Source organism: Phaenicophaeus curvirostris, chromosome 1, assembly GCF_032191515.1.
Source record: "Phaenicophaeus curvirostris isolate KB17595 chromosome 1, BPBGC_Pcur_1.0, whole genome shotgun sequence".
NCBI lineage: Eukaryota > Metazoa > Chordata > Aves > Cuculiformes > Cuculidae > Phaenicophaeus > Phaenicophaeus curvirostris.
The window spans coordinates 196,527,730-196,552,908 of record NC_091392.1 but is presented as its reverse complement, the minus strand read 5'-3'; the positions used below and the strand labels follow the sequence as shown (position 1 = coordinate 196,552,908).

General features: G+C 41.4%; 1 protein-coding gene across 1 annotated transcript in view; it reads right to left on the bottom strand.

Annotated features, from left to right (window-relative positions):
* FAT3 (FAT atypical cadherin 3) overlaps positions 1–24,747 on the bottom strand; it is a 345,812-nt gene extending 321,065 nt beyond the window's left edge. Inside the window, exons 1-2 of the mRNA XM_069883426.1 lie at positions 24,660–24,747; positions 289–3,600 (exon numbers count right to left, since the gene is read on the bottom strand). Of these exons, the coding sequence (XP_069739527.1) occupies positions 289–3,583 (3,295 nt within the window). The 5' untranslated portion in view covers positions 3,584–3,600; positions 24,660–24,747. The remainder of the gene's footprint in view (positions 1–288; positions 3,601–24,659) is intronic.
* Positions 24,748–25,179: the final 432 nt, after the last annotated feature.

Below are 25,179 nucleotides of genomic sequence, written 5' to 3'. Positions count from 1 at the left end.
TACTGTGACTGGAAGCAAGTCATTCCGTAACTATCACTGCTTTCTAAATGGAGTCATCATACAGCTGCTGAAAATGAATCTGTATTATTTCACACCCACAGAGTGATAAATGTAACCAGGTAATTAAATCATGTCATTGCTGTGCCTGGAAAATCCTTCTTTATAATTTCATCTTGCCTCTTAAGAAGAACTGAACTTCTCATTAAGGGTTGAAAATAATTATGCCTAAGCTTTGCTTTTGCAAAAGCCTCTATGAAGGGAAAAGGAAGTTAAAAAAACAAAACTCACCAGTTTCTTCATCTATGCTGAATCTCCCCAGGCCGGTGCCATCCCTGATGGAATACTGGATCTCTCCATCCCTTCCAGAGTCCTCGTCTCGAGCAATAACTTGCAAAACACTTGTACCAATGCGGGAGTTTTCTTTTACAGATCCAACAACAGCAAAGTCAGGAAAATAGGGGGTGTAGAGATTTTCGTTAACATCCACCACTTCAACTTCCACAAAAGAAACAGAAGAGAGAGACACTGGGCGCCCCTTGTCCTTCGCACGCACAGTCAGGTTGTAGAACTGCTGCTTCTCATAATCGAGCTCTTTGTTCAAGCGGATTGCGCCACTTGCTTTGTCTATCTCAAACCGTCCATTGTAATCATTCAGCAGTGAGTAACGGACTTGACCTCCCAAGCCGAGATCCGGATCATGAGTTTCCAGCCAAGCTATGACAGTGCCAACTGGCAGGTCCTCAAGGACCTTCACGTTGTAACTGGATGGTATAAAGGCTGGAGAGCAATCATTGACATCATCCAAAAAAACCTTCAAAGGCACAACGGCAAACTGCTGATGGCCACTCTCTGCTTTGTCCCTAGCCTCAATCTTCAGTGTGTAGTTTGCTTTTGATTCCCGGTCTAGTTGATCAGCCACATACACCATTCCCGTGGAACTGTTGATAGCAAATTGCTGGGTGTCTGTCAGTACTGAGTAAGTCACTTCGCCATTGGATCCTAAGTCTTTATCTCTGGCTTCTACCTGGATAATCTCTGTACCAAGACTTGTACTTTCTAAAATATTAACTGCATAACTGTCCTGTATAAAAACAGGCACGTTATCATTTGCATCCTCCACAGTGACAGTCAGCAGTCTCCACGCAGATTTCTGCGGATTACCTAAATCATAAATTGTAATATTAAGGAGATAGAGCTCTGTTTTTTCACGGTCCAAGGGCATAAGAACATTAAGTACCCCTGTCTCCGTGTCAATGTTGAAACAACTATCTACATTACCATCAGAAATTGTATAAACTACTCTCCCATTAAAGCCAGAGTCCGCATCATAGGCTTTTATCCTGAGGATGGTGGCACCAACTGGCAGATCCTCTGAAACCTTTACATCAGTAGGAAAGGATTTGTCAAAATGTGGTGCCTGCCTGTTCACTGAATAGAAGTCAAGAAAACCATCTTCCAAATTCAGCTTCACATTTGCTTTAGCCTTTTTGAGTAATTTTTCTGCTAGCTTCTGAGCAACTCTAGTTTCTCTACAGCTAAAGGTCTTTGAAGATACTTTCCCATGAACTACCGAGATATTAACAAACATGGCATCAGCAAAGTTCTCTCCATCAGTTGCCGTTATTTTAAGGCCAAAAATGCTGTTCTTTATGCCAGAATTAATTAGAGATTTTTTAAGCTGCAGCACACCAGAGTCAGGATTTAAATAAAAAATGCCAAGCTCATTTCCGGAGATTATTTTGTACTTCACAAGCTCTAACTCATCTATGTCTATTGCAGAAACAGCAGTGATGTGACCCCCAACGGGAAAATCGGATGAAATCACTCCCTGACATGCCACTTTTTCAAAGAGGGGTTTGTTATCATTGACATTGCCTATGTATATGGTGACATTCACCTCACTTTCATGGCGGTAGGGAGAACCCCAGTCAGAAGCTCTCACAATGAACCTGTAGCTTTCTGGTGAGGATTCAAAATCCAGTTCTTCAGATGTGCTGATGACACCTGTAAACTGGTTTATTGTAAACGGTAGAGAGTTCAGACTGGCAATACTGTATGTTATGTATCCATTTTCTCCCCTGTCTTTATCAACTGCTGAAACTGCCAAAACACTAGACCCCACAGGGACACTTTCATTGATGAATGTGCTGTAAGAGGGCTGCTGGAACTCTGGCGTGTGATCGTTGGCATCCTCCAACCTGACAGTTACCCGCGTTTTTAAATCACCACCTTTGTTTGCATATACTTCTAATTCATAGAGGTCTTTCTCAATGATTTTCAAAGGAAGAGCAGTAGTAATAAGGCCTGTGTTGGGATTGATCTTAAAATACTCAGCATCCTCACTTGGAGATATTCCATACGCCACACCCTGTGGCTCAGGCTTCAGCTTAACTATTGCAACCACCACATTGGGAGGTGAAAATTCACTGATCGAAACATCATATGCTTCCTTTTCAAACTTCATGGGGATACTTTCTTTCTTGGGACTAGCAATGTGGACCAGTTTGACGGCAGAAAATTTCTGAGGAGATCCTTTGTCCTTGGCTTGGAGAGTCAAGTTATAACCATATGGGAAGCTGTCCCAATCAATAGGCTTTCTTTCTTTGATTTTATACTCATTCATCCATTTACCTTCTTTAGTCAGATAGAACTGTTCTAGAGGATCTCCAGCCACAATAGAAACAGATTCTATTTCTCCATTGGCTCCTTCATCTAGGTCGTCAACATTAACAACTGCATAGGTAGGCTCCTTGTCTGATGGGAAGGGAATATGGGTTACTACATTTATTGTTGGGGCATGTTCATTTATACGTTCAATGTGAACATAAAGCTTGGCAGTGCTGCTTACACCATTGTTTCCATAAAGCTTCATCCCACGGTCCACAGCCAAAATCTCAAGATCATATCTGTTTTTCTCATCATAGTTTAACCGGCCACTTAAGGAGATAACACCACTTGTAGGATGAACTGAGAAGAGATCAACTTTGCTTTTGAAGTAATAATAAAATTCTCCATTGGACCCAATATCCGCATCTGTCGCGGTCACCTGTGCAATGCTAGTCCTTAAAGGAGTGCTTTCTGCAATTGTGACAGAATATGTGGTTGGTGAAAACAAAGGTCTTAAGTCATTCATATCCAAAACCTGGATGTTCACTTTTGTCCATGCTTCCATATCCTCTCCTCTGACAGACCCTTTCACCATCAATAAATAGTTGTCCTGGATTTCTCTGTTCAATATGGCAGAATTCCCACCTTTAGTCCTTATTCTTAGGAAGCAAAAGTCAGCAATGATGACTTCCTCTGCTTTAAAAAAGCCCTCGTCATCACCAGACACTATCCTGTACTTGATATCCCACGAAAGGTCAGCCAAGGTAATGCCCATCCTCATTTGACTGTTGACATAAGTCCTGGCAGCTGAATTCTCATACACGGTAGCATTATAAGTGGAATGTGTAAACTGAAAGCCCAGCGGGGCAGTCCCGTGAACTACTTGGCAAACAGATGCCAGGAACTTGACAATCAGAAGGGCAAGACATGACAGAGGTGGCCGTGAGCCTGACCAGTGGCCCATATTCACCTCCATTACATCATTCTTTCACCCTGTGACAGAGAAAGAAAACAGGAAAGAGTTGATCAAGAGACAGAAACTGTATTGTTAACTGTAATGAAAAAAATTACTCACTAAATTTCTAATTAAAAATAAAACATATGCAATATTTAGTCACTGTATATTTAACAAAATAGAAAGAGAGAACACTACACACACACAAATGAGTTTTGAATTATATTTTTACATGTGTATGAGTGTGTAATAAGCATGCATGTGCACATAATAACAAAAGATATATGTTTATGCAATTTTTTAAGATAAAATAATCCTAAAACCCTACAACATCTATACACACATGGACACAGTCTAGAATAATCATATTGAAAAGAACTAGTATCAGACGTAAGCATTTGATTAAGTTTATATAAGAGAATGAACCACATACAGAAAATATTGTTTTTTTCACCAACTTTGTAGCTGCAACGAAGCCTAAAATGGTTTGTTTTCAGAGCATTTTGGGTAACTCATTTTTAGTCGCAATGTTTGGAATGGAGACAGGATTTTCATTAGGTATGTAGTACTGCGATAGTCAAATGTTACCCATCTTCTTATGGACTGTTAAGAAAGATCACATGGTTGATGAAATTTGAGCCACCAAGAACATTTATTACATAAAAGTCACTATCCAGCTATTACTTTAATTATAGACACTTTCAGCAAAATCAAAATAAAGGAAGAATTTTAGCTAATTAAATGCCGTTGCATACACATATACATGTGCATGCACATACAAGGGAGAAAATAAAAGTGCTCAATAAAGCTCCCAGGTGAAGACCCTGCTTAGGAAACATCACAGCTGAGACAGCCTATCAGACACTAACTCCATTCTTGCATATGTACCACAACACATCTGTAATTATTGTCACCACTTTCCACCAATTACACTGGGTAACATACACTAGATGGGGACACAGAAGAACACATTTTTCTATACATCCATCAAACACTTCATTCACTACGTACTTCTGTCATCCCAACATAAGAAGGATAAAGACCCCTTCCAATCTACTGCCTGTTCTGCTGCCAATGGGCCATCCCACCCGGCAAAAGCATAAACACAGCCTTGCTCAGCTCGAGTGAATTTGAACTTGCACTACATTTCAGTTTGGCAACCCCAAGTAGAATTTGCCTACAAATAAGGTGCACAGCTACATTGCTGGCAGTCTGACTCAATCTAGCTTGTCCCACTCCAGTCACCTGGGTGAGAGCCCTTCCATTGATTTCAGAATGCTCATTTAAAAGTAAGTATTCAAATGCAATTAATAACTAGCCATTTGGAGAAGATGTGAAGTTCCTCCGTACAGTCTGCTTGCAGAATAGCCCCAGTGCCTCACTTTAGGGATCTGAATTGGAACATTAAATGGAGACAAGGTAAGCAGAGACGCTGGGTGGAGGTTGCTTGAGAGTGCTGCAGAAGCTGTGAGCTTGCCACTGAAATGAAAGGAGTCTGAGGAAACTGGGCAGGCGCTTACAGTGAGACAGTGTTCTGAATAAGCTTCTTTGTTACAGAGTACATTTGCTGCCACTCATGTAAATCATGAAAAATCAATTTTCAAACACAATTATTGAAAAAGCCACTTCACACATACATTGTTCTCATTGTCATTTAAAAGCTGCTTGAAAACGTAGTTTTCTCCAAGCTAGAATATAGAGTGGAAAAGGATAGGAAAAGTTGTCGATAATGACAAGGGTTAAATTAAATTTTCAACATCCCCTAGGAGATTTATAAATTGTATGCAAGTTATGGAATATGAATTCACGTTAGTTATCACTTCCAATATAACTGAATGACTACTGCACTTTTAAGTACTAATGGCAATTAATTTATCGCACTGATGTTATAATGTTCACACAAAACACTTAACTTCCTGATCCCACAGTCTATATCCTATTGCTTAACACATTAATCAATTTGATCAATTATCAAGGCACTCAACTTCCAGTACACTTATTTTCACCAGCAGCTCTCCCCCTTCAACTTGTTTGCTTCTTATTTCTCTTCTATTATACCAACAAAATAAGCAAAGTCCTTTTAAAAACAAAATTAAAATGTATAATTACATCACCTCCTGGATCTGCATTCCCCAGTAATAGGCAAATTCCCACAGAACTACATGTGGCAGCTCCTTTTCTGAATATGCCCACTCCACTGTGCACGTAACATGTGACTCCTGTGAACATTTCAACCCATACAGTTTATATATCAAATATGTACAGTTCTCCAATACACTTTACGCACATGAGAGACCAGGTCTCCCTGTGCTCTCCCCGTACTCATGTTTACCCCAGGAGATTCTGGATGGAATTTTTCTACTTCAGCTAGGAAAGAATTTTGTTGTCGTTGTTGCCGTTTCACTCAACTAAAAGATCAGAGCAGTGACACTTTATTTTTCAGCACAGCAACATTCATCAACTTAATCCACCAGTGTGAAAATATCAAAGTCCCTTATTTTCATGGGGCTTTATGTGAATCATTTTGAGTACTGCCACTAAAAGCTGCTGCTTCAGTCTAGTATGGGAGATGATGCTCTCAAGTATAAAATACAACAATACAATATATGGTATGCTACTAAGGAAAAGCCAGCCAAGGGGAATGAGAAATTCTAATGAGAGAAATCCAACTCATAAAAAAAAATAAAAGCCCAGCATCAGCTGTGTCTCTTCTGTGGTGTGGCATTATTAAAATACTCAACAGACAAATAACTGTGTTGCTGCATTTCAGTAAGAGCGCTTTGGCAACCTCTGTCTACACTGCAATACCAGACTCTCCCTAGGAATGTGGATTTTTGCTGGCTTACCATGGAGAATGATGCTATGTTTCATATGAGCATCCAGCGCTTATTTCACCACAGCACAGCAGCTTCCCAGAAATAGGTAACAATGGTGTCACAAAACTAATCTTATTTGCACTTCATTTGGTGGTCTTGTTTCTCCTGTGCACAACATAGTTCAGTCTCAGCTGGCTTCTCTCCATCATTCACGGATATGAACACCAAGTTTCCAGGTCTACGATATCAGAAACCAGTTTTCCTGAGAAATTAATTGCTACAGGCAAAATATATTTAAAACTTCTTCACCTTCAGCTTATCTATACCCAAGGTTACAGACTCTGCTATGCCAGACAGGCATCAAAGTAGATATTTACAAAGCTATGTGATTAGGCAAACCTAATGAAAAAGTTGTGTATATCCCAGGCAATATAACATGGCAACTGTAAGATCTCATTCCATTTATCTATTTATTTATAGAGAAAGCCAGAGCTAAGACTTAATCTCAAATAACACTTCTGTAAATCCAGTCATGTCAATAGTCTACAAAGTTTTAGTGGTTCAGTGTAATCAAAATCAGTCTTGAAGCACTAAATTCCACCTAGAAACAACATGTGTTTGTGTATGTGTGCATACATACTTTAGTTATGCATACACGTGTATACACAAACACACAGTTTGTGTATTTTTAGGTATAATGTCAGGGTTGGGACTGGCAAAATTGGGATTTCACATCAGGCAGCACTTTTAGAGTTTGATTTCATTTCAGCTGTGGTATTCAGAGTTGTAGCAAGTTATTTACCTGTCCATCTATTTCTATGGCCACCGCGGTTATATTATTTGAAAGTCCCAATGGATGAGCCATTAAACCACCACTTGGGCTACTCAAGAATGTTTTATTCATTTACTGAATTCCTTTCTTCTGGGATATTTGTTTTTAAGAGCTTATAATACATACATATCGAACTCATAGGAAATGTAATGTGATAGGTTACAGAAACAAAGTACAAAGCAACCCACCATAAATTGAGGCATTTCTTTTAAAGGCATTTTATGTCAAAAAAATGTTATTATTTCCAGTGAAGAGAAAGGTTGTGATTACTTTTGCTGGATTTCTAAACATTTGGGCAGGAGCTATGCCTTGATATGGTTAATCTGAAGAAAAGAAACAGCTCTAACAAAAGCAGCAACTGAAAAATAAAACAACTCTCTTTCTAACTGCCCAAGGAGGTGACAAGACAATAACACGAAGTAGGAATCCAGCATCTTTTCACTCCAGGTGACTTTAAATACTCTGACCTTGAAGTAGGAAGGAAGGAAGGAAGGAATGGTGAAATAGAATGATACATCTTGATATTTAATAAGCTTTAAAATAAACTTGAAAACCACAGACAGCTCTATAATTTCACATTCAGTTCTCCGATCACTTTCCCTTGTTTCTTGAAAAGAGATTAACTATTTGACCCTGCAGAATAGCTGCAGGGACCTGTAGGTAGTTGATGTTCCTTAGAGGAACTGTGAGAGGTATGAGCATCATTCCTTTTTCTCATTTTGGCTCTAGCAACCTCCCGTCTGGGCTGCATCCAAACATAACACTCTACCAGACTGAGAAGGAAGACTCAAGTCCCAGGAACTGTCAAGGATTCCTGCACACCAAAATAGCAGCTCAAATTCAATCTGCAGATATGAACAAAGTGCTGTGTGATCTTTTGTTTGAATCCCTCTCCTTAGGGTAATTCTTCTAATCCCAAATATTTCCATACTTAAACTCTTTATATATATATATGTACACACACATACATATACCTCTTTGGTAAACTCTGAAAATATTAAACAAGAGCCAAAGAGACTTCGACAGAATATACAGAATATAGCAGGTAAACTAATACAGCAAGCAGGAGGAACAAACTTTTAACAGGTCACAGCAGGGAAAATAAAAATCCTTCTCCTCTCTCCCTGCTTACTCTCCAAGCCTAATTACACCCTATGAGATAAGCTGACCATCAGATAGATTGACTTAGGCAATGTGACTAGATCATACAATATAACATAAGTATTTAGGACCTTCTGCATGCCCTTTGAGAGAAAAGAAAATAATCTGTGCTTTATCTTCCATCTTCACCACAGGGACTCAATGAAACTCTAACTTATAGTGTCTTCTGGGCTGGGAGGAGAAAAAACAGTGTCTCAACTTCAGATAACAAAATTCTGAGTCAAGGTATTTATGAGCCTGTGTCCATGGGGAAAAAGGGTCAAAAAAACTTGACTTAAAGGTTTTCACCTTCATTAGTATTTTTCTTGGAGAACCGGGAAAGGGAGGGTACCTTCTCACACAGGACAGGAGTGGTGAACTCATGGTATGGAAAAATACTACAATTTGGACTTATTAGTCCTTTCCCCGGAGACTTGTCACAATTATCTTCAAAAATTAGCTAACCAAATTCTGTTATATCATAGAATCACAAAATGGTTTGGGTTGAAAAGGATCTTAAAGATCACCTAGTGCCAGATCACCTTCCACTAGATCTGTTTGCTCAAAGCCTCATCCAACCTGGCCTTGAACATCTCCAGGATGGGGCATCCACAACTTCTCTGGGCAACCTGTTCCAGTGCCTCACCACCTGCATAGCAGAATATTTCTTCCTAGTATCTAATTTAAATCTACCCTCCTTCAGTTTAAAAACATTACCCCTCATCCTATCACTATACTCCCTGATAAAGAGCCCATCCCCACTTTCCTGTAGGCCCCATTTCAGTACTGGAAGGCAGCTATAAGATCTCCTTGGAAGCTTCTCTTCTCTCAGCTAAACAAGCCCAACTCTTGTTGAGTGATGCAAGGACTTTTTCACAGTCTGTTTTCAACACTGTAAGAAGGAGGTGGGAGTCCATGTAAGTCAGTGCCCTTTCTTGGAAGGAACCTCTTCCATAGCACGGTACTATGGAAAACTCTTCAAAACACATGGGACTTAATAGTTCAGTCACTTTGAACATATTGATCTATGAGTTTATAGACCAAGGTGTCATTCTACTAGCAAAGCTCAAGCACACGCTAGAGAGATAGAGTGATTAATTTATTTCTATACTCATCCCTCATTACATATGCAATATTACTATCATGTTTTCAAATGAGAATAGGGGGAAAAGGCACATTTAAATAGCAATTCTCTAGCCAAACATCTTCCTTGAGTTGCACTCCATAATAATTTACCAAGCTAGGAAAGGCTAACAATTTACTGGCCAGGAAAAGAAATCAAAATATAGAGTAAGAACTTTGAATTTGTGCCATTCAGAAATTAGTTAAAAATTTGTGTTAGACTCTGGGCAGGAGAGGAAAAAACAACCAAACTATTGACACTGATAGATTCACTGCAAGCAATATATTCCTGGGGCTACCTGCTCCCCGATGAACACAAGGATATGATTTTCCATATATATGATTATATCATGATGTGTTTTTTCCCAAAAAGAGAAGATGAAGACAAAATGACCATTTCTGCAGAGTAAGCCCTTGCAAGAGACAGCGCTATAAATCCTAACCTTCCTTAGAGCTGCAAATCCTCCTGCTGCCTGCATATAATTTCACAAAGGAGAAAGGCTGCTCAGCATGTAGCAAGTGTCATTCCAGGCCGTCTCTAGGAAGTAAAGATTTAGCCACCCAGCCGTATGTTATGAATAACTTTGTTTTGCTAGCAGGTGCTGGGGATTTTTCCATACAACACCAATTTTTGCCAAGTATCAGTTCATCACCAAATGCTTCCACTTGCGAGCAGGAGCCAGGTGTCGTTTTTCTTCCTGGAGAGCGGGTGCAATGGGTCTGTCAGTCTCTCCTTTCCCCTTCGAGGATGAAACATGGCTTGGAGAAATAATTGTACGGGAAGAGGAATAATTTGCCACCATGCGAGATCTGTCAAAAGGGAATTCCTGGGAACCACCTTACAAGGGATTTCAGCTTGCCCCTTGGTGGTCTGCCCCAAGGGAAACAAAGACTGATATTCAGTTTTCATGCTTTGTGTATCTCCAATTCCCCCAGGCTCCTGCTTCTTAATCACTGTAAAATAAAGAAACACTGGGGCAGTTTCAAAATGAGCCAGCTATTTTCATGGGGGCTATGTGCCTCTTTACAAAACGCACTCAAGGGTACTATTTCTTACATCTACTCTGACTCCCATCCGAGGAGCCGTTCTTTGAAATCTCTTTCTAGGTACAATGTCAGTGTCAAAAATCCAGGACTGTGTAGTCTCGCTCCTGTTACTGCTGGTCCTTCCCTGGCTCTGGCTTCACCACACGTTAATTTGGACTGCTGCAAACAGTCAGTTCTTTACAGAGCTGCACCCTTGAGCCTCAGGGGCAAGGGCTCTGCTCACGCACATGGAGAGCTGCTGAAGACCGTCAGGCAGGTCTGCACCCTGCCACGCAGCATCTTCCAGATGCATACATTGGGACTTCAGCAGGATGATTCACCGGGCTCTCTCTCAGTGTTACCTTTACTACAATGTAAGTAATAAAAACATTTGTCTCTTACACAAAACCCTAGAGCAACTCAATCTTTACCTTTTACAATGGCTGGCAAAACACAGCAGTGAAATAAGCACTGTGAGAGCCCCAGCCCAGTACCGATGCAAATGTGGTGTCCCTACAGCTGAAAAAGCATCTTCCGCCTTTCCCAAACAAGGCTCAGTTGCCACTCTGCACTCTCCACTCTCTTCCATAGTAGTTTTCCTGCAAACCCATCCCCACTAAGCCCAGACACCACCAGCCGGTGCTGCTGGTCTGCTCTGTGTTCAGGGTGCTGCACATACTCCTTCTGACAGCTTGCACAAGCTTGTATAAACTATTTGGATATAGTTTGTAATAAGAAAGAAGTCTACGAGATTTACAACTACTGTTTCCAGAGCCATAATAGGTATGTAGGTGTAAGAACTGGGATAAACTATTATGCTCCGGAGAAAAAAGTACTACGTAACTCCCTCAGATACTGTGTGTGAAGTAAGGGCAGCTCTAATGGTCTTGATTTTTACATATGGGTAAAATGAGCGTGGCTGAAGAAGAGATGAATATACAAAAGCTCCTTTCTAGTTGACAACTCCATGTAAAAAACACAACATGAAATGGAAATTATGGGAAAAGACTCATGAGTTGGACTAGCTGATCTTAAAAAGGTCCCTTCCAATCCAAATCATTCGATGATTCTACAATTACAAGATGTTAAGTCAAAATAATGACAGTCCAGTAAAGATTTTACAAAGGGACTGTGGAATAAAGCATTTCACTCCATGTCAGACCTTGGGATAAGCCCAATTCCAGGTTTGTCCCAAAATGATTTGCTGAGTGGCAAAGAGGTGGTCTCAGTGGTACTAGTCCCTGCAGGGGCAGTTAGTGCTGAGAAGGCTGGTATGGACAGAGTCAATAGGAACAAGAGGGAAATGCAGGAGAGGGATGAGCAGGGACAGTGTGGGACCTGGCGCGTAAGGCAAGCCAGAAGGACTGGTTAGTAGCACAGAGGGACACATTCCCCTAGCCAACACAGTGTCATTTATGATGCACAGATGCAGAGGCATGTTCCTGTCCATGGCACACCAGGCTTTTCTTAAAGTTCAGCCAAAGCTCCCGATCCTCCAGTTTCTACCATAAGTTGATGGTGCTTGGTCCATGCAGGAGTGACACTCAAGGTGACCTGAGAAAATGGCACTGCCTGAGCAATCTAGGAAGAAGTATCAGAAGACCAGAATTATCAGGTCCTTTCAGGTGCCATTAAGAAAAAAAACAGCCCACAATTGAACAGAATAACAGTTTGAGAACCAGCTAAATCTTATAACTCTGGAGAAAAAAAAATAAATCCTTCTTGAGGCTAAGAACTACATTCTTGATTTTGTCATGTTTTTTCTCTTTGAGGTGGCTGTGACACATAGCAATAGAGAGAGATCATGCTTGAAGAGCAAGGAGCAAATATTTTGATTGAGATTCTCAACGAGTTTGAGATTTGAGAACGAAACCTAGGTTTAGTAGTGAACATTTTTTCTTTTGATGGGGCAGGAATCCACAAGGCACTAGAATCTGCTTCTGTGCTGCAGGCATAACACAAGAGCTGCTTCTGGAGCAAGCCGGCTAAATTGTCTACAACCAACTCGGGATGTCTACAGGGGTCTGACTTCCAGCCACTGTGGAGCAACCACCTTTCTGAAGGACAGCTCCCCAGAAATGGCCTCCCATTGGCCCTCTGAAGTAGCTTCTGAAAATCTGGACCAACCCTAAGCCCAGAGGTGTTCGTGGGAGAGAAGGGGGGGAAAAAAAAACCCAAAAAAAAGAAAGAGAAACAATCCTTGATGAACACAGTTTCTGCTTTCTAAGTCTTCCAGTGTAAAAAGTCAGAAAGGCTGCAGTTTGTTCCAACAGGCAGCATTTAAAGAAAGGGCCATTGCCACCACTTTTTTAAAACCACATCCAGCTCAGGCCACGGAAATTGGTTAACCAAGTAAGAAGAAATGCAGATACATCAGATCAAATACATGACAGTTTCTCTCAGAGATGTGGAATACACACTGCAGAAATCACGTGGGAAATAGAAAAGTAGATGGAGTCAGCCTTATACTGAAAAAAGTTATGACAAAAACACAGAAATTCACTTTCCAGCCTATGTGGTAAGGCCGAAGCACTGCAAGGAAGAAAGCTTTGTACCATAGTGTCTGCATTAGAAATACCTGAACCCACACAAGGTGCTGAATCCAACTATTTTGCATGGGATATTATAACACGCTAATTCTGAAGCGTATAAGGGAGTGCTGGTGGCAGTCAGACAGAGATCTGCCTTGGCTGCACGGAAGAACCTTTGGTCGCAATTCCACCAGGCACCCACACCCCAGCACCAACCATAGTATCATAAAACCATAGAATAGTTTGGGGTGGAAGGGATACTTAAATGCCATCTAGTTCACCCCTCTTCCGTTCCACTGAAATTTTCACTGCATTCCAACGAGCTACCCACGTATGAATCACGCATGCTTCTGTCCCTTTCCAGTGGTCAGCCCGTGCATAGATATTTGAGATGATAACCACTTTTTAGCTAACCAGACATTAAGTCAAACCACTATGGCTTCAGCTTTCCAACTCAGCCACAGCTGGGAGTCCCTCAAAGCCCGTTCCATGTTTGGTAAGGTCCAGCTTTGCATGCACAAACCAATTAAAAGCTCAACACATCAGAGATCACCATTTAAAGCTGTTTGCTCTTGTTTATTTATAGCATGACCATTAATTGCTAATCACATATTTGTTTGCTGGAAAGTGCTCCAAAATAAACACAAAGTTTAAAGACCATTCCCAGAACACTGAACAGTATCAGGAACAGCGCTAAAAATGTAAATCAGAAACATCAAAACACATCAGGATTTCAACTGGAGGAACAAACAACCCATTATTTCTGTGCCAGAAAAGCGGTTACCCATAAGCCATCAGTTAGCCACACAGTCATCTACAGCCCAGCAGCTAGTTATGTCCTGGAGAATGATAGACACGGGTGCACAGTATCTGTTGAAAATATCTTCATGGCAATCAGCATATGGTAGATTAAATGAGGGACCTCTTAATCGAGAGCTCCCATAACCACTTTGGAAAAGCGCCTTTAAAATATTTGACATTAGAGGCAGAACCTCAGAAGGAGGATAATTTCATTTATTAGCCAGTTTCATATGTCAAAAGCATTAAAAAAAAAAAGAAAAGAAAGAAAAAGAGCTGTGGGGTTTTTTAGCCGTCCTCACTAACAGAGCTTGATGGTCGCCTTGGGAGAAGCTTGTTCCCTCCAATATTGACAGGAATCCTGCATGGAAAACTAACAACAACAGCCTTACAGAGCTACAATCTACCCTTTCCCCATGAAAGGTGTTTCATGAAAGGTGTTTCAAACGAGCACAGCAGCCCAGATGAATGGAAAGCCTCACCACCAGCCCAGCTGGGAATAAGCAACTACTCCACAGCAGACTGCTATCAACCCCTTGAAATCCTTATGGGTAATAGGACCATAGTGGCTCTTCCCTGAAGCACCCACATTCACCGGTTGTCAGAAAAGCTTTGACTGCAAGGCACCTACACCTGCCCCGAAAGCGGCACACACTCATTCCATTTCTAGGTCAGTAAACAGGCACAAATGGCTCAAGCTTCTTGCTCCAGGATACAAAGAAGACCTCATCCATATACTCCAGCTGTCAGCTCTCACTGGCTGAAGAAGATTTCCCTACAAAGCAATGCTCACCAGCATCACTGGCCTCACTTCCAAAACACAGAATCATACAGCTGTGTTTCTCATCACCATTGCGGTGGCTACCGTTCAGAAATTACCATTTATTCACAGGTCACAAGTTTGAGTTCGGTCTTCAAAATTATGTCTAGATCTTGGAAAGTTAATTGGAGACACCGATCATTAAATAGAGAGCTCTACGGCAGAGGTAATAGCAGCAACAACAACGTCATAACTCCATTATGTTGTTGAAAATGTTCAGCCACTAGGAAGAAGAGGTGCATCTTAATGCTTCCCCCTTCTTCATATGTTCTTCTCTAGTCAGGATCATCTGCAACTTTGCTAATCTTTTTTCTCAAACTCTGGACAGAAAGCAAGCACCATATGCACACCAAACACTGGTTGAGGTAAATCACCCAAACACACGAGACGGGATCAGGCTTTGTCCTTCTGGCCATGCATTCATCTTGTCTCACCCCATCTTGCTGCCAGCCTCCTTGATCTGGACTTCTCCCCTTCTGCTGGGAGCCTACTTTGCAGTTGCACCACACACACTCTCCACAGCCCCAGCAGATACCTTCCCAAAGGGATCCACCTCATCCATTACAAGCTTTGACAAGCAGAAAAGTTATCAAGCACCTTTCAGGGCATGGTGCTGAACATCCAACTTAGCGCTTGCCAGTAAATGGGGCAGGTCACATCTCCCCAAGCTGCTGAAACACAGTCAGCCACTGGCTCCAGCTCTTCTGTTTGGGGACCAGGAGGGGAGAAAGCAGTGCTGGCAACCATGTGTCATCCTGCCACATCACCATCTGGAGTTCCAAAAATCTAATACGGCTCTGTTGAGCTGCTCTGCTGCTCCTGCCCTGTGTCAAAGGTGCTGGTGTACAGCGCCCAGGGACTGTCCTGGCCAAAGGCAGATGAATGTTTCATCTTTGTGCATCTAGTAGAAGCAAACTAACACCACGTGTCTCCCAGTCGCACGCTCACCATTTTATTACTTTTTCAATTCTGGCAAGAGATGGGGAAAGCTACTCACCTGAAATAAAATGAGTCCAGTCTAAATAACAAATGTCAGCTCGTACCAAGTGAGACTTGCTGCTGCTGAATTTAAAACACTGATTTAAAATGAAGTTTCACATAGCAAAGCCCTACTTGAATAAAGTTGTTCTTCCTCAAACTCATCTATGCACGGATTGAAAGTCAGCTGCCGTTTCAATCTGACCCCTGAAAATGTCTAGAAAAGTAAAAAAAAAACCAAAAACCTAAAAACCTGTGTTAGAGAGCATCAGGTCAAAGAACAAAGTTATGAGAAATAACTTTGCCTGACTTAAAGCCACATTACCTGTTTCCTTTGTATTTTTAAGATGAAAGCAAAAAAGTTAAGAGTTATAAAATAACAATGCATCAGCTTACCAAAACAAACCCAGCAAAATTACAAATCCATACAGAAGGGGGAAAAAAGAAGCATGACTCACTTACGAAACTATTATGGATAAGGAGAAAATGTCTGTGGCTATAATATATTTCTAAAACTTTCTTATAAGAAAAGGTTCACAATAGCATTTGGCATATGAAAGCCACTACGAAGACTGCAATAAAACTGAGCGTACTGTAAAAGAGCCATCTCACATGTATCCCTAGAATTTATGTTCAAATACTACTGTATTCAATTCTGTATTTTGTGGCTTGTGGAAAAATTATTTTATTTTATTAAATGAACTACACACTATATTGTTTCTCTAAAGAAAATTAATTAGTATGAACATAAAGTAGTTCTTTTAACACTAAAAAAAATAGTTAAAACTGAAAAAATGGTTTGAGTAAGCAAACTGCTAGTGAGTGAAGGTGTATATACACATGCACACATGTACAGCCCGTTTCACCATGCTCAGGTGCCCTCATGCAGCTGCACAGCCTGTTACAGTCATTTAAGAGCTTAATCCCTTGTTGCTGTGTTTCTAGGGGATATCCTAAGGTCCAATGGTTCTCAAAGAACATGAAAACTTTTGGATTTTTTGACATTAAAAAATGCTGCTCCTGCACAGACATCCCTCAAGTGAATAGGAATGCATCCTTTGCAGCAAGTGGGACAAGCAGAAGTGCTGCGCGCTGTGGAGATAACACACACAGAGCTGCACACTCGTGTGCAGGATCAGCAATGGGCCACAACGTGCAGTGCCTCACCACACAAGCCCGGGCATCACAGCCTGACGCTCCTACCAACTTCGCAAGAGTTGCAGACGCTCTGCACAATTGAACCAAAGACCTATTATATTCAGGCACAATCATTTCAAGCCACATCCTGGTTATCAGTTTACGGCAGAATAAGCGGCTGTGGCCACCAAAGCAGCTGTCCCAGGCTCACCCTCTTCCCTCCCCCCCTCTTCATTTTTATTGTGTTTTTTGTTGATCTTGTTCTCACTGGGGATTGAGCTGCCCTATTGCAAATATGCCTGCGAACAAAAGGGAGGGAGATGGAAATGGGTTCCTGGGGCAGGCGGGAGAGAGACTGTCCATGTCCATGGCAGCTAAAACTGTTTGTCAAACAACAGCCGGAGCTGAGGCAACCAAGATGGTGTGTAAAGAGCAGAAAGTACCTTCGAGAAACATACTGAACACTATCAAAATACCCAAGTCTTAAATAGACACATGAAGTATTTAAATGCTTTCACACTCATAACAAATTTTGTTTACTGCCCAGCATTTAAACAGCTTTTTCTCTGTTACTGTAAGATTGTTCCCAAACAGTGTGAATTTGATATTGCAATGAATAGTAGCACTTCAACTCCTATTTACAAGCCATTCAGCGACATAATTCCACAAATAACATGCAGGATTTCCACACTTTATGAAATAAAACCTGTTCTTGGCTCAAAAGAAGTTGTGCAAATTAGCTGACAACAATCACTTCCTTTTGTTTTTTTTTCTCTCTGCTATAGAAAACTAAAGGAAAAAAGGGAATTGCTAACGAAGCAATTTGAAAAACTTTATTAAAACCATTAGAACTATCAAGCATTGTTAGCGTCCCACTCATAATTATATGCAAAATGTTCAGTATCCAAGGAAACAGCGTAGTAATGAAGTCGGAGACTACTGTATAAATGCACCTTCTAAATCACCATCAAGAATGTCTATTCCAAGGGGACGGGCCATTTTATTAGTGTGTGACACCCTGATCACTTAGACATGCTACAGCTTCAAAACAAAAAACTAACAAGATACTTTGGCGTAAAGGACACTTTTGTCTGCCCTGTATGAACAGCCCCCTTAGCATCTAGTTACAGAGTCCCTGTATTCAGGGATATTCACCTTCATGAGAGTTTTGCAGAAATGTCCATGATAAGCAAAGATTAAACTGCATAACCAGCAACAAAAGAAGCAGAGATGCCGTCCTTTGCTCCAACTGCTCAGCAAACTCAGATGTGTAACGGGAGAAATACAGGAACTCCACTCTTCTCCAGAGCCCATTGGTCTGAAATCCATTTCATTAGAACTGAGCACAAACACAAACTGACTTATGCCCACATCATTAAAATTAATTTTAAAAAAAATGATATTTATGCTCCAATATCAACAGTCTGATCTCAGGGATGCTTCCTAGGAAGACAGGCAGGTCTACAGTAAGGAAGCCAAGACAACCTGCTCTTTGGTTTTAGCATTTAGATTGCCATGCCAAATCCCTCACTTTTTAGGCTCAATTTCAGCAAGCATTTGCTTACTTTCTTCATTTCTGTGGCAGCTTATTCCACCCAACAACTAAATATAAAGCAGTTCCAGCCAAGTTAAACCACCCATCACTTTGTGGATGAACTTTAGTATTCCTTCCTTCCAGCACTCGTGACAGCTTTACAGGAGCACATACCTCAACGTGCCCGCTTCTTCCATCAGACGCCCCTGTAATCTTTCTCTGTGACTCTCACATCCTGGTGGAACTGAATTCCCTTTGGCTCATTCTTTTCCATGAATGTAACACCCTTTACGTAAGTAGATAGCCTAAGTTACATGTAGTATTTCCAGTGTGGCCTCAGGCAGATACAGCCAAGTGCAAAGGTAACCCAACTGCCAGCTCCTACCCAACTTCACATACAGTCATGTAACTCTAACGCTTTTTTGGATGCTCTCAGGCACTGTTCTCATTGGTAAAAAAAGGTCCATCATCTCCACGCTGCCTCTGCTTTGGTGCCCTGTCCCTTGTATTTTCAGAAACTTTCCTGTTGTAACCCTTGTCACCTCTGTGCAAATCCAAAGGGAACTTATCCACCTTTCTCTTTCCACCCACACTGCTCTGAGGGGTCTTGCATCACTGAAACAAATTCACATATTCAGTAAATTCTGTTGCTTTCCTTACACCTTTCATCTTCTATATCAGCATGGGGCTGATCCTCATTTCTCAGCACCACAATCAGCTTCATCTCATAAAATACCTCACTGCTTTGTCCGGTGATTTTTCCTCTGAAGCTCACTTTCACACACCACAATAACTGATCTTGCCCAATTAACCTTTTTAGCTGGCTCCTATACCCAAGATATTTTCTTAAAGGGCTATAGAAATGAGGGACATAGCTTTCTTTCACTAGTCCTTTTTTCTCTCTCTTTGTCACTCTATCCCAGTTTTACAGCATGCCCTAATGGCAATTTCTGCATTGTATCAGTGTATCTGCAAAATTGGCTTATAGCACCATAATTATCTGATGCTTCCCTAGATCTCTTGTTAGATTGCCTTCTTTAAACCTCCTCTATAATTTTATAAACGAGTTAACAGACTGATTAAAGAAAATATTTTCTAAAGGCATCGTCTTGCACTCTTGTACTTGAAGCAGTTAAGCAAGTGAACATTCTCATTCCCACTCCCTTTTACTGTACCTCCAGCTCACTCACTTCACCAGCGCTGCATTTTTTCTTTTGCCTATGACCAACAGTGACCACAGCAGTAATCTTGAGAATATCAATCCTCTCTCAAACACCACATCAGAGGTGGAATTACTGGAAACACTACATCAATGAAGTCAAAACTAAGCAATGGTCAAAGCCTGTCAGCCCTGCGAGAGCTGGTTCACTTAGTCAGGCACTTTCTGCTTAATGTAAAATGATACTATAAAGTTACAATTCCAACCAAAGCTGTTTAATTTAGAAAACTCCAGTCTGGAAGGGTGATGGGACATTTCAACAACCTTCCAAAATGTCACTGTTTATGCAGAGTCACCCAGAACTTACTCAGCAAGGAAACGCTGAGAGGATCTGAACTAAGTCAATCTTTAAGAGGCAAGAACTGGATGCAAAACTGCAAATATTAACTGCCTCCACAATGTCCATCTTTAAAAGGGTAGTGCTCTGGCCAGGTCACCAGGGGCCTCATTTCCAGAGGTACAAGGCACATATAACTCCATTCAATGGGAATGTCACTGTTCACTACCATGGGAAAGTTGAGCTCTTTACCTCTCTCTGTTTTAGTTTACTTATTATGGATCATTCTTATCTGCCTGCTGTGAATGTCGTGAGGTTTAATTAGTTTTGGTCTGTAAAACACACTGAGATCCCCTGGAAAAGCTCTATACGCATTCACAGTAGGATCACTGCAAGATAATTTTCTTGGCACTCCTGGAGTAAGCAGCATGAGCAGCCAGCGGACAACTCCAAAGACAAGGTATTTGAAGCACTAAGCTGTCTGCAATCCCGATCTCTATCTGGAAGATCAAAAGTTTCAGGGGCACCATTTTGGTGCAACACATGTTGAAACTGATGTGGGAGTTAACAGTGTTTTTACAGAACAGAGCTGGCAAAAACATTCTCATCAGCATCTTTCTGCAAAAATAAATAAGGTTATTCTCCCCCTTTAAAATGGAAATAATTGGTGGGGAAGAATGGAAATCAACAACACTAACAAAAGCACACTATGTTTTTTTTTCTAAATATCCCAAACAGCTTAAAGTTACCCAGACTTCAGTATTCATTAATTGCTCAGGACAAAGATTTATTTATTTATGGCTCAGAAAAGAATTCCCAGCTCGGAGGCTTTCCAAAGAACAACCCTCCACAGTTCTACATGGCCACCTCAGCCAACTCACCCAGCCATTTCTTATTCTGATGCAAATGCAGTTCAAACAATCCAACTCTGCATTTTTAATCTATCCAATGAGCCTATCTTTAGGTCACTTAGTTGTGTCAGTTTAAATCACAACATTGCCACAGAGAAAAATCTAATCATTTGATTTACATTTTGGGACAGAGAAGGGAGAAGAAAAAAAAGTTCATTATAAAAACGTGGTTTTTGTTTGTGGTGCCTATTTCAAACCTCAATGAAATCTGTATGAATTTAAACAGCAGTTGAACCATGAGAAATAACACACTTCAATTAAGATCTGCACAGTTACCTTCAAGAAAGGATAACCCTGAAAATATCTGACTATGCATAGGCACATCATATTATGTACTTATATACATTATTAGGTCTTATCCAAAGTCTGCTGGAATAAAGGCCAAGATCCCATTGATCTCTGTGGGCTTCAGATTGCTCTCTTTTGTAAAGTAAACCTGGACTCTGTCACTCTGGTTTTCAGAGGCATCCACACAGGGATATTCACAGGGCTTCTCACAAGAGGGAAAAACCATGTAGTTGAAGCCATCCATCAAAGGTACTGGATTTATTCCAGATGTGGAACTGGTTTTAATTAATTTGGAAGCATTTGAAGTATTTGCTCATTAAATATGCTTTGCATTTCACACATGGACATAATAGAGTAAGAAACTCCAAATTTCAAGCCAGAATCATAATGTCTTACTAAAAAGACTCTGATATCACTTCTAGCAAAATTAGGCTCACATGAGGACAAGAGTTACAGCACTGTGTAACACACCACACCAAGACCCAAAGCACATGTTTCCTGCACTTCCCATCCCCAGGAAACCTCACCTTGACCTGGAGGAGTCACTGGTTGGGAGTTCTCCCACCTTCACTTAGCCCTGTACCTCTGTATGGAGTAGTGCCCCATGTGCCCATCCCCATCACCCAGGGTAATACTTTAAGTTGAAGATATCCATCCTCTAGAGAAGAATAAAACAACTTAGGGTAAATCTATGTGCCAAATCATCACCACAGGTAAAAATTTTACATATGATCATACAGAAGAAGATTCAGGCACCCAAGAAGGAAAGACAGACATTTTCTTGAACTTTTGAGGTCTCGAGACAACGCCTACCAGCCACCTGTCGCCACTGGACTCCGATTAAAGCAATCTATGCGCATGCTGCAGTCATCTACAGATGTGAGAAGCAAACAAGAACGTATGACCTCCTGCGCTTTTCAAATTCATAGCAAAAATCTCCACCAGAGACAAAAGAATGAATTTGGACACATGGACCAAGGCTGGGCTCACTCCCATCCAAGACAGGCAAGAGGGAGGTTACACATAGTGACCACCAGGCAGTTCCACATGCAGAAAGCCACGGACAACACATAGACATGTTTCTGCTATGTCCAAACTTGTAACAGGACACCGTTCATCCCAGAAGCGTGGTGTTCATTGACCCGTATCAGCCCATGCTACGTCCCATGCAACCACCGCTGGATACTCCCAGCATGTGGAGGACCTGCTGTGACCAGCAGGTCCAGGGATATTATTCTCCCTCTGTACTCGGCACTGGTGAGACCGCCCCTCACCACAAGAAGGATGCTGAGGCTCTGGAGCGAGTCCAGAGAAGAGCAACAAATCTGGTGAAGGGGCTGGAGAACAGACCTTATGAGGAACGGCTGAGAGAGCTGGGGTTGTTTAGCCTGGAGAAGAGGAGGCTGAAGGGAGACCTCATTGCTCTCTACAACTACCTGAAAGGAGGTTGTGGAGAGGAGGATGCAGGCTTCTTCTCCCAAGTGACAGGGGACAGGACAAGAGGGAATGGTCTCAAGCTCCACCAAGGGAGGTTTAGGCTGGACATCAGAAACAAATTTTTCACAGAAAGGGTCATTGGGCACTGGAACAGGCTGCCCAGGGAGGAGGTTGAGTCACCTTCCCTGGAGGTGTTTAAGGCACAGGTGGACGAGGTGCTAAGGGGCATGGTTTAGTGTTTGTTAGGAATGGTTGGACTCGATGATCCGGTGGGTCTCTTCCAACCTGGTTATTCTATGATTCTATGACCCAGGTCAGATCGAGTATTTCCAGTGCACACTGCAAATCCCTACGTAGACATCAATGGATCCGGTACTCCGTGGAAACAAACATTAACATAACGCAGCTCTTGTCTCCCCTCTAGTGGCTGACCCACCACAACCGACCGTGTGTCTTCTGCTGCTGCTGCCAACAGCACCGAGGGCTGGAGCGTGTCCCCTGGCAAAGCCACCATAAGCTGAGATCCTACGTCTCCCGAGCCTGGGCTCAGTGCCACGGCCAGGCTGAGATGTTGTTGCACAGGGAGAATGCACGAGGCAGAGACGCGCACATCTGGGCAGGAGAACAGCTCTTCTGCTTCCCAGTTTTGAGATGAGGTGAACAAAATCACCGTTTAGTATGAACCACAGCTAAGTTAAGAACACTTTTTTTTATTATTTCTCAGAGACCCAAAAGAATCAGGTATTTGCGGACTAAGAAACACTCAAAATTTTCCTCACCAAAGACTAAGTTTTATATTAGACAATGATGGTTTTGTCACCATGGGTCAAAATTAATTCTAGTGATCACCAGACAAGTTAGTGTCTCAGTGATCTCTAATCAGTTTTACCAAGTGCTACCAAATGTGTGTGATGCTGTCCTGTCCAAAACATTAAAAAAGCTCCAAAACTTTATATTTCTTCACAAGTAATTTTTTTCCCCCTAAAAAACGAGCAGGAACATTCAAGTTTCTTTCCTTTGGTTGCCAGTGCTAAAATATGCTAACAGCATTAAAGCAAGGGACGACTTGCAGAGCTCACAATCTGTATTCAGCATAATTAGCAGATGCCAATTTAACTTATTACTGCTTCTTCCTTTCTATATTATAAAATGGATGTCAATGAAAACCTGTTATCTAAATGACTGTTTTCTCAGTGCTGATATAAAGCAACAATCATGGGAAAATAGAGTCATGGAGCGTGTGTTAGAAAATATCTGATTTTGACATGACATTATAAACAGCTACAGTAAAGAAAGAAATTAATGCCTGCAGACAGGACTTTTCTCTCTTCCTTCACACTTTGCATTTTTAGTCTGTTTTCAAACTGAGTACTATTTGGTGGCATTCCTAGTTATTCAAATAAGCAGTGCAACATTCAAGATGCAGCAATATTACTAAATAAGGTTGGTCAACTGTTAGCCACTAATCATTTTCAAAGCATGAGACATGAACACCCTGAAGGTGCTTCTTCCATGCAAAGAAGTAACAGCTAAGAAGTAAGACCACAAACACCTGCAAAAGAAACCACAGCAAGCGCTAAAAAATCAGCCTCTTCCACGATGCCAAATAACAGACTGTGTCACAGCTAAGGGGACAGTTACCGAGTGCACTTCTCCTGCTTGCAAAGCTGAAACACATTTTATAAAACAAAGCCCTCTTGAACTAAGAGGCTGTTGAAAGATGCATCCAGCACACACACACACAAAAAGCAGTGCACACCAAGGTTATGGATTAAACAGACTTCTAGCACATAAACAATGTAATGATCCAGTCTAGGCATCATTTGCTGCTACTTCTGCTTGGTGAAGATGCCCTCCCACACTTGTTTCTGCATATTACAATGCAGTGCAAATAAATATTTTAGTAAACTATCTTATGACTCTCAGGACTAAGTTGAAAAGCCTTGTAAGGCTATGCTTCTCTGCAGCTTTAATCGATTTCAGCTATAACTTCATTTGTTATGCCTAACAGACAGTGTAAACTTCACTGTTCTCAAGAATTAAGAAACAAACAACATTTCATACTCTCCTGTAAGCAGCATATGTAAAGCACAGAAAAGAACCGCTGTACAAATACCCCCAATTAAACTGGTCTCTGTGGAAACTAATAACTTTCCACAGTATGCACTGTAATCCAAGTAATAATTTTAAACAGGCATAAGCTGCAGTGTGCTGAAGTATGGCATTCTTACCTTGCAAAGAGTGCTTGAAGACCGTTAGTTACAGTAAAAGAGGAGAACGTGCATGTTGCCAAGTATTTGCCATGTAAAGGGGATATGCTTTCCCCCACATGTGCGCACGCACACCCAAACTGGGTGTACGCACACCCCAACTAGGTGCATGCACTTCCTAGGTAGAGAAAGAGGACCAGGAAAGATAAGCAGCAGTGATAATGCCCCAGCTTTATGTCTCAATCAGTTGCGAATAAAGCTGGAGGAACCATTGAGATCAAAAGAGAAGAAATTCCAAGAGACAAGGGTTTTTTCCTCCTCTGGATGAAAAAAGCCTTGCTTGGGCGACCTATAATACCTTAACACAAAAATCTTCATAACCCACATCCCTCCTGAGCCAGTTAGTTGCACATGTCAAATGACACCGCACAAACAATGCACAAAGCCTTGAACAAAAAAAAAATTAAAGAATCCCTTACCTTTTAGTCAGAGTAAGTGACAGATAACAGGCATGAGAAACTCAGTTGGCACAGTTGCTGTA